General features: G+C 42.8%; 1 protein-coding gene across 1 annotated transcript; it reads right to left on the minus strand.

Moving 5' to 3' along the window:
* Window positions 1-647: 647 nt before the first annotated feature.
* rffl (ring finger and FYVE-like domain containing E3 ubiquitin protein ligase) lies at window positions 648-11,721 on the minus strand. The gene is given in 9 exon segments (XM_044203002.1): window positions 648-4,408; window positions 4,721-4,937; window positions 5,947-5,970; window positions 7,600-7,804; window positions 8,059-8,210; window positions 8,213-8,303; window positions 8,425-8,622; window positions 9,979-10,151; window positions 11,595-11,721. Coding segments are annotated over 7 exon segments (1,032 nt in total). The 5' UTR covers window positions 10,150-10,151; window positions 11,595-11,721; the 3' UTR covers window positions 648-4,408; window positions 4,721-4,746.
* Window positions 11,722-12,008: the final 287 nt, after the last annotated feature.

The raw sequence follows: 12,008 nt of genomic DNA on the forward strand, positions 1-12,008 counted from the left end.
TAACAATATCATCATAACAAAATACTACATACGTAAATGTTTCCCAATGTGGAATGCACTAAATAATTAATTTTCTCTACTTAACAAAATGTATGTAAAAGGTCAAAAGCGCCAGGAAACTCGATGTACTTGTGTCTGAATATAATTCCTTATTTTATATTAATACTTAATTATTAGTTTAATGGCTCTACTGTCTCTACTTGAAATAATATAACAAAAGGAATATTCAATATTTCAGTCCTTTGTTTTTCCTTTTCAACAATATCTATTTTGTCGTTACTTGCTGTGAGTAACTGACGGTTAAATGTAAAAACGTCCTTTCTTCGGAGGTTTGATTCCGTTCTGCACTGAGTTTGTCATTGTACTTGTCTTCTATGTGTTATAAATAAATTTGGTTTGAAGAAACACGGCAGAATCCTCCTTCACATCTTTGCTTGACTTCCATCGAGGTCATGGTGTTAAAAGTGTTATTTAAAAACCATACAGTTCTTGTTTGAAATGCCTGACTAACACATACCAACATGTTGATGGAAACGCATTTCTGTTAAAAACAGACAAAAATATCACAGTAGCAAAAGGAGTGATGAGGTCACATGACAGCAAAGTAGTGACATGTCAAAGTAACGTAAGGAAAGACTGGACACAACTGGAAGAAAATCAGTTTTTATTACAAAATTATTCGTCAAAGTTCACTCAGAAAACTAAAGCTTCTTCTTTTTCTGCTCAGTTCTAAAATATTTCATTTTTAAACAGATTCCAGTAAAGTTTAAAGAACATCACAGGAGTAGCTGAACTGTGATTAAAGTGAGGAGTTAAAACAGAACCGGACATTTAGCGTTCTCATTGAGGCTAAAGCACTGGTTCCCAACCGGGGGAGGTCGGGACCCTCCAGTGGGTCACAAGTTAGATCTGACAACAAGTCGAAAGGAAAATATAAAACCTGCTGCACAAATCTGAAATCTTTTTTTTGTGGACTTTAATCTTATTTTGGGAAATATTGGATTGTTTCACCGCTTTGATCCTGAAACAATTACTCAAAAAAAGACAAGATTCAGATTTCTAAAAACCTGTGACGAGGGGTAGAAAGTAGGCTTTATTTTAAACAAGCCTAAAAGTTTGGGAACCACTGAATAAAAAAACAAAACAAAACAAAACGTTAGCTTCTAGCTGTGTTGGTCTCGGCTAACAATGCTAACAGATACCTGAAGAAGAGAACAGGGTCGTGTGTTTCTGTCTAATGGAAGTTTGATAATATAAAACTCTCACAGTGATGTGATTACGACATTATTCACCGAGAAATCAAAGTGCAGTGAAACTTAATGCACCGCGGCTGAGCCGTCGTGATCCCGCTGTACGCCCCGGAAGCCAAACATTACAGATTCAATGTGCGATCAAACAAAGAGCATCAACCATCATTTCACAAAAAAAGAGAAAATCAAAAATATTCACAACAAAAATAAGCCTTAATGATCTCACAAGAACAAAAACTCAAGAACAATAAAAGGACAAAATATCTCTCCTGCATCGTCTCTCGACAAGTTCTTCTTCTTCTTGACCAAAACAAATCGGCTAAAGAAGTTCAACATGTTTCAGCATCAACAGATTAGTGCAAACAGAGTCATAACAAGACACAAAGTCAACTTCAAACCAGAGTTGAACTGCTGAGGTTTCTGTTCAACAACACACAGAGGAAGTCTGCTGGTAAAGATTCATAAACTCTCTTGTTCTCTGTCTTTAATAACCTGTGGGGCCCCTCAGGGAAGCGTCCTGGGGCCTCTCTTGTTTCTATTAAACCTGATATAGATTTAAAAGGAACAGTCCAACATTTAGGAAATCCTCTTGTTCTCTGTCTTTAATAACCTGTGGGGCCCCTCAGGGAAGCGCCCTGGGGCCTCTGTTGTTTCTGTTAAACCTGATATAGATTTAAAAGGAACAGTCCAACATTTTGGAAATCCTCTTGTTCTCCGTCTTTTCCAGAGTCACAAGAGAAGCTGGAGGTCCAGGCCAGGAATTAAGTTCCTGTACATTTTCTGCAACTTTTCTTTATAATTACTGTAAGATTACGGAGTTCTTTCCAGGAAACTTCTGAGGAAATTATCAGGAAAACGCTGAATATTACCATTTTATTTTCCAGTTAAATGCTGTTTCAAAGCTTCTCCACGCTCGCAGGAATCCTTTATTGCCCTAAAATTTGTTACAAATTTTAACATGCTGAGTCCAAAAACACTGGAATTAGCCTCCCCCCATAAAAACTATATATTTTAACCACAGAATATAAAAAAAGGTCCCTAAAACCCTCAAATTCACTGAAAAAATAAAGAGGAAATTACCTCCTAGGAAGCTACAGCCCTCATGAGCAGCTTAGCTTAGCACCAAGACTGGGAGCAGTGGGAAACTGCTAGCCTAGCTTAGCACAACATTAAAAACATCTGCGTTGGTGGGGCTGTTTGGTCAGGCACTGTACGTGACGGGGGGTGTTTCCTGTCTCTGCTGCCCCTGGTGGCTCCTGTTCACTCAAGCAGTTAGTCTGCGTGCGGGGGGCGCGATTAGTGTCGGCAAACAGCTGACTCTATAATATCGCACGTGTCCGAATGTATGCCAAATTTTTCACACAAATGACACAAAACACTTTATTTTATGTGCCTGAAATTTCCTAATAATTTCTAGGTGATTTCCAGCACAGAACTGATTAGTTGATTAATCGATCGACTGAAAATTAATGCAACTATTATGCTAATCGATTCACCGCTACAGGTGTGGATTGTCTTCTACAGTAATGACCTGAATATCTTTGGGTTTTGAATTGTTGGTCACGTTGAAGACGTCAGCTCGGACTCTGAGGACTGTTTTCTGACTTATTTTAGACTGAAAAAATAATCATCACACTAATTAAAGGACAAATAGGAATTGAAAGAACATTTATTAACTATTCATTTATTATTAAACGTTTTATTCTCCATTATTTGGAAATAATTCCCTTTAATTGTATTAATGTGACACTTTTCCTGTCATTAGTGCTTAATTACTCTTCTTCTTACCAGGAAACCTCTTTTATTAGAATTATTCGGAAATTACAGGCATGTGAATTAAAGTACTTTCTATCATCGCTAAACATTTTACATCCTGCTGTGTTACCCTGTTGACATAATCTCACCTCAAGGTCCGTTTGCTCGTTAAAATGCTAAAAGAGAAGTTCTCCGAAACAAGCTAGTAAGTGGACGTTGACGCTGCTCCAGGCGGCCACTGGTTTCATCTCCAAACCGAATCAAAATGCATTCTTAGACTATTTGAACTTTCTTGAGTTGTGCATCTGATCCCAGTGATGATTTTAGTACATTCTTACATTGTCGTTGACTTTAAACATCTGCACTTCAACTGCATTGTGTCATGGAAACAGACGAATCCATCAAAGCTGGGAGTCAGAACCTCGCCACGAGCTCGTCAGATACCTGAGACGTGAACGTTATAATAAAAACTGGGTGAATTCTTTCAGGCTCTTTTTGTAATTTATGAATTACTGGATAATTTTTATCTCGTGAGGACAAAGTCTGGGACCAGAGCCCTAAAGGAAAGGAAAACACAACCATAAATGTAGAACAGCTTGGGTTTAGTCTACGATACGGTCCGAGATGTTACGTAAACGCGAGTTGTTGAACACGCTGATCTGGTTCGTTATCCAGTAATTAAGACTGTCAGCACGCACCTTCCTGCTGCAGGACGTTCACCTGCAAGCCTGAAGGTAAATGTGTGATTGACAGGTGGAGCACCAATCACCTGAGGCTGTGGGCGGGGCTCAGTGTGTGCAGAGGTCATTATCCTGCTGCTAAACCGATTGGCTGCTGGTCTGAAGCAGCTTTAATGACCAGTGTGGATTCTGTTACACCGAAAATCGCTGAGTAAACAGAAGATAAGGCTGATATCAGACGGGAACTTTCATATGTGAGTGTTGCATTGTGGGACCACCGTGTCCTTATAGGTTTGAACTTGATTTAGTTATTTTCACAGCGTAAACTCACGGCAGGCTGTAAACAAAGCGTAGGCTGTAATTCGTTTTCCAGTAAGTTAAAGGCCTCGCCTGTCGAGGTAACGCCACGATTCTCTTTGGTAGATTTCATCCCGATACTGCCGACCTTCTGCGCGCTGAGCAGGACTGACAGAGGCGGCGAAGGCACAGAGGGCTCTCGGCCGGTGAGTTTAAAGGTTAAAGTTCATAATTCAGAGACGTGATCACCTCCTGTACATTCAGCGTTTGTATTCAAACGGCGGCTCTGCAGTCTGAAGGTCAGATAAGGTCACTTCTTACATTCTTCATACGTCTTATTTACACTAGAAAAATAGAAACATGTTCAGTCTGTAGGTCCCTTCAGGAGCATCGGTCTGCAGGTTATTGCTTTGGAGACGGTCGGTCCTACAGAAGAAGAAGAAGAAGACGACGAAGAGTTAGCAATCTGTCTTTGGAAACTTTGGGAGACGGCGTTTAAGAGGGACGGAAAGCAGCGTGAAGTCTGTCAATTAAAATACGATCAGCTGGCAAAACTACATGAACTAACCTTTCAAAAGTGGAAGCAGCGTTACTTTCGTCAACAAAACTGAAAACATTAGTTTTAAAAAGATTCCTAAAAAGGAAACTGACCCAAAAGAAAAAGATAAACAGTTCACTTTGAAAACAAGCAGCATGACAAAAGCCCGGCTGAGAGCGCCGACTGGTCTGCGGGTTTACCTGGGCTCCGGTCAGCGCTGGCGCGCTCAGGACCGGAAGACGTGGACGGCTCGGACGACGTACTGGCGGCAGATGGGACACTCGCTCATCCTCTTGCCGCACTTGGTGCAGGTGATCATGTGACCACACTCCAGCAGGACGCAGTCGATGGGACAGTCCATACAGATCTTACAGAGGTTCTCCTCCAGACCAGCAGCACCGCCGCCGCCGCCCGACTCTACAGGGAGACGTGAGGGACAAAATTGCGGTCATAAATGACACATTAGGGCTGCCGCTAATTAGTTTTATTACAGATTAATCTGCTGATTATTTTTTCCATTAATCAACTGATCGTTTGGTCAGAAAATAAAAACAGCCACCTCAGTTTCTCCGAGGCGACGGGAGAGTTTTTGGCATTTTCCCCTAAAAAAAAAAAAATGGCTTAAACAATTTATCGATGATCGAAATAGATGTCGATTTATTTTTCTGTCGCCTGACTAATCGATGAATCGACCAGCGGTTTCAGCTTCAAGTGGTTCGATCAGGTCTTCTCTCTCGGTTAGATTATAAATGATTGTATTCAGGTTTGAGCCAAAAAGCGTCTCACGCCTTCAGCAGGTCCTAAACGCACCTGCTCGGCTTTTAACGAGCACTAGATCAGACCAGATCACATCAGACCTGTTCAGCCTCGGACCAGCTGGTTTTAGAACTGATCTTAAGGTTTTACTGATCACCTTTAAACCCCGTCATGGTTCAGCTCCCTGCTGAACTGCTGCTCCACTATGAGCCTCAGATCCTCGGGGCTCTGCTGGCTGTTCCTGAGTCCTGGTTCAGGACTCTGCGAGTTCAGAGCCCGACGATCTGAAGCTGCTGAATCTGTGACTTCTTTTAAAATCACTTCTCAAAACGTTTCTTTTCTTAATTCTAGCACTCTGTTTTATTGACAACATATCGTATCTGTTTAATTATTAGTTATTTTTATTTATCGATGGGTTTTTATTATATCTTATTTTCTTTTATTGTGTTGCTGTATTTTTAAATGCCTGCTTGTATTCGCTTCAGTCCTGACGTGTTTTAACCCTGATTCAACCACGTAAAGTGCCGTATAAATAAAGTGTTTCATTATTAGAAATACAGACACTGAACTCATCATTCTACACTGGTTTTCTGTTTGTTTGTGTTATTACAGTTAATATTTGTGTGAAGAAGTGAGGAGGAGCTTTGTCATTAAGATGTTATTAACTCACCTGAAGCGTTCACAGCGTTGGCAGCTGAAAGACAAACACAAAACGACGTGTTTTATTTTAACTGACGAACAAAAAGCAGGTGATAAGAATCCGATTCTCCTAAACTAAAATGGACAAACACTGAGCTGTGACGTCACTTCAGAAAACATCTCAACCAAAAGATTCTCCACGCGAGGTCCAACGAAACAGGAAACGCCTGTTCGACGGTCCGCTGGGAGACGGAGTGAATGTTCACAGGACGTACAGCGGTGTGGAAAAAGTGTTTGTCCTGCTTTCTTATTTTTTTGCATGTTTGTGTAATAACTGGTTCTTCTTCAGACATTCAGAGGTGGACTTGCTGGTGTGTTTTGGATCATTGTCCTGCTGCAGAACCCAAGTTCGCTTCAGCTTGAGGTCACGAACAGATGGCCGGACGTTCTAACCTGCATGGCCCTGTGTGAAAAAGTGATTGCGCCCTAAACCTAATAACTGGTTGGGCCACCCTTAGCAGCAACAACTGCAGTCAAGCGTCAAAAGTTGAACTTTTTGGAAGGTGTGTGTCCCGTTACATCTGGCGTAAAAGTAACACCGCATTTCAGAAAAAGAACATCATACCAACAGTAAAATATGGTGGTGGTAGTGTGATGGTCTGGGGCTGTTTTGCTGCTTCAGGACCTGGAAGACTTGCTGTGATAAATGGAACCATGAATTCTGCCGTCTACCAAAAACTCCTGAAGGAGAACGTCCGGCCATCTGTTTGTGACCTCAAGCTGAAGCGAACTTGGGTTCTGCAGCAGGACAATGATCCAAAACACACCAGCAAGTCCACCTCTGAATGGCTGAAGAAGAACAAAATGAAGACTTTGGGGTGGCCTAGTCAAAGTCCTGACCTGAATCCTATTGAGATGCTGTGGCGTGACCTTAAAAAGGCAGTTCATGCTCGAAAAAACCTCCAGTGTGGCTGAATTACAGCAATTCTGCAAAGATGAGTGGACCAAAACTCCTCCACAGCGCTGTAAAAGACTCACTGCAAGTTATTGCAAACGCTTGACTGCAGTTGTTGCTGCTAAGGGTGGAGCAACCAGTTATTAGGTTTAGGGGGCAATCACTTTTTCACACAGGGCCATGTAGGTTTGGATTTTGTTTCCCCTTAATAATAACAACCTTCATTTAAAAACTGCATTTTGTGTTTACTTGTGTTATCTTTGACTAATATTTAAATTAGTTTGATGATCTGAAACATTTAAGTGTGACAAACATGCAAAAAAAAAAAAAATCAGGAAGTGGGCGAACACTTTTTCACACCGCTGTAAGTGTCATGTGACCTCGTGTTGAGGATTTCTGGTCAAACTGCTGATTTCTAGATGAAGAACAAACCTTCAAACAGCCGTTTCACAACTTTTTTCCACGTTTGAAAACGCGTCCGCAGCTGGACGAAGCAACAGACACCTGTACTTACCTGTCACGATAACTACTTTATAGACTTATCGAGGTCATGTCCACACATCGTACGATATTTCCCGTTGTGTTTATTTGTGTTAACATTTTAACCGACATGATGCCAGAATGAACAGCCTACATTACGTCTGCCTGACGGACCTCTCCTCATACACAGACCAGGAGCAGCAGGTTCTGCTGGTCCCGGGACTGACCCCGTATGGTCCTGGTACTCACCCAGCAGGTTCTGCTGGTCCCGGTACAGCCGGCTCACTCTCTCCATCAGCTCCCACTTCTCACAGCAGCCTTTGTAGTTGACGAAGTTCCTGGCGAGGATTTCCTTCAGCTGTCGGACGCTGAGCGCCTCGATGTCGTCCAGACAGCTCAGGTCAGACAGCGATGCCCTGCGACCCGAAACCGGGGCCTCCTCCGGGTCCCAGGTCTGAACCAGACAGACAAAAGACACTGAATCTCCAGAATCTAGACTCAAACACAGACCCTGACTGAGTCTCTGAAAACTACTTTTGAATGTTCGTGACACCTTTGAAACTAACAACAGAATCGTGAGCTGGTGAAACATTTTAAAAACTTTTCCAGGACAGTTGTCTGCTTTCCAGGACTTTTCCATGACTGTGGAGATGCTGTGTATTTGCAGTATAAACTCCAGGTTTTCCAGGACCCCTGTTCTGGTTTTACCTGGTCTTCGTCCTGAACGTCGAGCTCCACGGGGGCGGTCTCTGTGGGCGGGGCCAGGGCTTCTGCCTGTGCCGCGGGGGGGTCAGGGGTTAGGGCCGGGGTGGGGGGGTCAGGGGTCAAGGTGGAGATGTGAGGAGTCAGGTCAGGGGTCAGAGGTCACAGAGGGGGTCAGTGGTCGGGGTCTCAGGGGCGGAGCCGCTGGACGATGAAGGCTGCTGACTGAGGACCAGCTCCACCAGCTCCTCCTGAAGAACAGGAAACACTGGTGTAACTGGGGGGGCTCAGGGGTCAAAAGGTCAGGGATTCAAGGACTCTCACGTTTGTTTGTTTTTAGGACAACATTTTTTAAGTAAGATAATAAATGACCTTCTCTCTGCACAGGTGGGTGGAGACCTCGTGCAGGTGCAGGTAGTCCCTGAGCTCCTTCACTTTCAGCTTCATTAGCTCCGCCCGCTCCAGCAGGTTGCCGTAGAAACGCTGACAGGTGTGACAGAGGCGGGGGCGGGGCTCCAGCTGGGCAGAGCAACGGCTGCAGTAGTTGTTCTTACAGTCCACACACACATGCTGACAGACAGACAGGTGGAGAGAGACAGACAGAGCGGGGATTTAAAACACACCTGTGTGGCACCAAAAAGACGACGGGTGAAGGGACGGGTGCATGCAGGTGTTGTAAAAACAGGAAGCTAGTTATCGAAGATGGCTGCTCGCCAACGCTGTCAGCGGCTGGAGCTGATTAAGCTAATACACGTCCATTAATCTGCTTAGAAATCACAGAGAGAAGACGCTCCTTCCAGCTGCAGAAGCTGCCTGAGATTATCACGTTTTTATGTTTCCTTCAGTCTCGCAGTGATCCAGAGACGGCTGCCCGTCCGTCCACGTGTCCACTGCAGACAGGAGCTGCTGACTGCTGGTTCGGCTGCTTTAACGGGGACAGTTTGACTAAATGTGAACAAATACAGGCTAAAAAAAAAAAACCAGGGATCAAGTCGCAGCCCACAGCTAATCCACATCAATGTGGGCGCTGATATTTCAGACGGTTTGTTGTTGATGAGTAAAACTTTTCCACTGGTTAACGTGAAATAAAAAAGGGAAATATCATCTTGCCGACTCCTTCCACGTTTTGTTTATTTGTGTTGTTTAATTCCACTGTCTTTAAATCGGGAGGGGTTATTTCAGGCGCCCCTGGTTCCTGCGCTAAACACGCTAAAGACTCTTTGACACGCGTTCCTGATGATTCAGTCAGGACTCGGGAGCGTCCCGCTGTCCGAGGACTCTCTCAAGACCTTTTTAAAACCTTTCAGAAGATTTAGGAATTGCCCAGAAATTCTTAGTGTTGAAGTGTCAGAAATGACGACAGGGGAAACTCCAGAACAAAGAAAACACAAACAAAAAGGATCTGCCAGGAACCCGGACCAACAGAGGAGGAGGTCCGGGAGTCTGAACTCTGCAAACAGGAAACTCCTCATCACTGTGTAACAATGCTCTCAGATCGCTGTGGACCAGACTCCAGCCCAAAAACGAAACATTTAAATTTAGTTATTAAAAACTTTGCACAAAGCTGTTACTTTTAGTGAGAAAGTAACGTAGATCGTTAGCTGCCACCAGTCTGGTCAGATCAGGCAGTGTTTGTTTTACTCTCGCTGCATCTAGATCTTACATTTCGGCTCCGGCTGAGTCTGAAAAACCTCATAAAGACCGATAACCAACAGCCCTGTGGGCCGAATTAAAGTAACTGCACTGGCGGCCGTCTGTAAATCTGAATCCAGGTTGCAGGTGGAAGTAAACGAGCGTCCATCAGTAACGCGTGGCTTTTACCACGTTATGGTGCAACACGTATGTTCAGAGTCTGAACCCCGACCCTCAGCAGAACTGACTTGGTGTTTTTTTTACAGGTAGAAATCAGACGGTGGGCGGCGTTACCTCCTTGGTGGTTGTGTCGAAGCCCCCCCCGCAGGCCTTACAGGTGTGCTGAGGTGCAGCAGGAGACGGCTGACTGCTGAAGGCCGAGTTGGTGTAGGACCGATCAGCTCCACCAGACTGTTCAACATCAGCCGAGTCCACGCACAACCAGCTACAGCAGGACGCAAACATACCTGGAAATACACAGAGATACCGACTGAGAGAAGTGTTAAATACTTCGAACACAGCCGGTTCTGTTACTGAAGTTTTGAATAAATAAGCTTCTACTTAAATAAAAGTGTTTTTACAATGTAGTTCTGTTACCTTCTCTAAATGTAAACACCTACATTTTGTGTTCCTGTCTCATCGTCACATACTCGGATTTTTACACATCACCGAGGACTTCTGCTAAATTTAAAAATGATCAGTTATTAAAACTGGATGTGAAGGCAGACTAGTTATTTATTTGGGAATACCATCGTAAACACAACTTACTAAATTCAAATAGGAAACGGTTCAGGATTTTGTCTGAAGATTTTTCACAACATTTTACTGATAAAACTTGTTTTTAATTAAGTTTTGAATGCAGAAATTTGAATTAAATAAACTATTTTTACACTATGACATTCTTACCGTCACTAAAAGTATCTAATTATCTAAGTAAGTTACTTTATCCATCACTTTCGTTTTGTACACAGATGGCTGTAGACCAAACTACATAATAAAAACTGACATGTTTGTGTTGCTGCCTCGTGATCAGACATGTATAATGTAAATTTCCTGGTTAAACAGACTTTTACATATTACTGAGATATTCTGCTAAAAATCGGCGTTATATTTCAAGAAGCAGAGCACTGATTTAATAAATCCGGTGTAAAACATGCGTGACTGGCGTTGTTTGTTATTGGAAACGCGTCTAGGCCAACTATAGTCAAGGTTTGCCTACATGCAGTTAAAGTAAGAAGTGTGTTAAATGTCAGCCGAATGGACAAATGGCTTTTGATGATTCGTTAAAAATAAATAAATAGTGTTTTAGGATGAGCGGCTGTTGAATGGTGAACCTGGCCCCGTTAAATTTGACAATATGTCAAAGGAGGTTTGCCCCACGACAGTAAGTAACTCTCCTGAAACTATCAGGACTTTATCTGAAGATACTTGACTGCATTTTACTGAGCAGAACTTTTACTTTAAAGTAATTTTACACTATAACATTGTTACAGCGCTAAACAAAAATAATCTAAATACTTTTCCCACCTCTTTAGTTTGTACACAGACGACTGTTGGCCAAACTACATAGTAAAAACTGCTATGTTTGTATCACTTTCTAGTCGTCAGACATTAATAATGTAAATTACCAGGTAAAATAGACTTGTACGTCCTACTAAGACCTTCTGCTAAATCCGGCGTTATGTTTCACGAAGCAACAGTCTTATTTAATTAATCATCAGGTATACAAATAGGGAGGCAGACCAGCGTTGTTTGTTACCGTATGAAACGGATATAACCTAACTTAGTTATAACGATAAATTCAATTAAGGTGAGCACAATTTTGCGTTAACTGTTCGCCGATTGAGTAAGTGTCTCGAGATAATACGTAAAAACTCTTAAATTGCGTTTCAGGAGGGTTGTCGGTTTACCGGTGAGCCAAGATCCGTTAAATCCAACGATATGCTAACGGGATCTGGCGTGCGGGGTCTGGGAAGTACCCTGGCTGCTAGCAGGCTAAAGGATTGGCTAGCATTAGGCTAGTTAGTGAAGTGAATCAGTCTGAAGTTTAAAGAGACTAAAGAGTCAAACAAACACAGAAGACAACAGCAGCAACAGTTAAACCGGGTTAAATTAACCCAGTTAACAGTTTAACTAACAACTAACCAGCGGGATTATTAACTTAAAAGAACCGTCTTACCTGTTAAGACAGGGCTGCTACAGCTAGCAGTTAGCTAACTAACTAACGAGTCGCTGCTAGTTAACAAACACTTAACTAGCGGTTTAAACCTCCAGCTGTGAGTTAGTCAGCATGGTGACTACTGTAAAAACAAAACAAAAAAAAC

Source organism: Siniperca chuatsi, linkage group LG7, assembly GCF_020085105.1.
Source record: "Siniperca chuatsi isolate FFG_IHB_CAS linkage group LG7, ASM2008510v1, whole genome shotgun sequence".
Lineage (NCBI taxonomy): Eukaryota > Metazoa > Chordata > Actinopteri > Centrarchiformes > Sinipercidae > Siniperca > Siniperca chuatsi.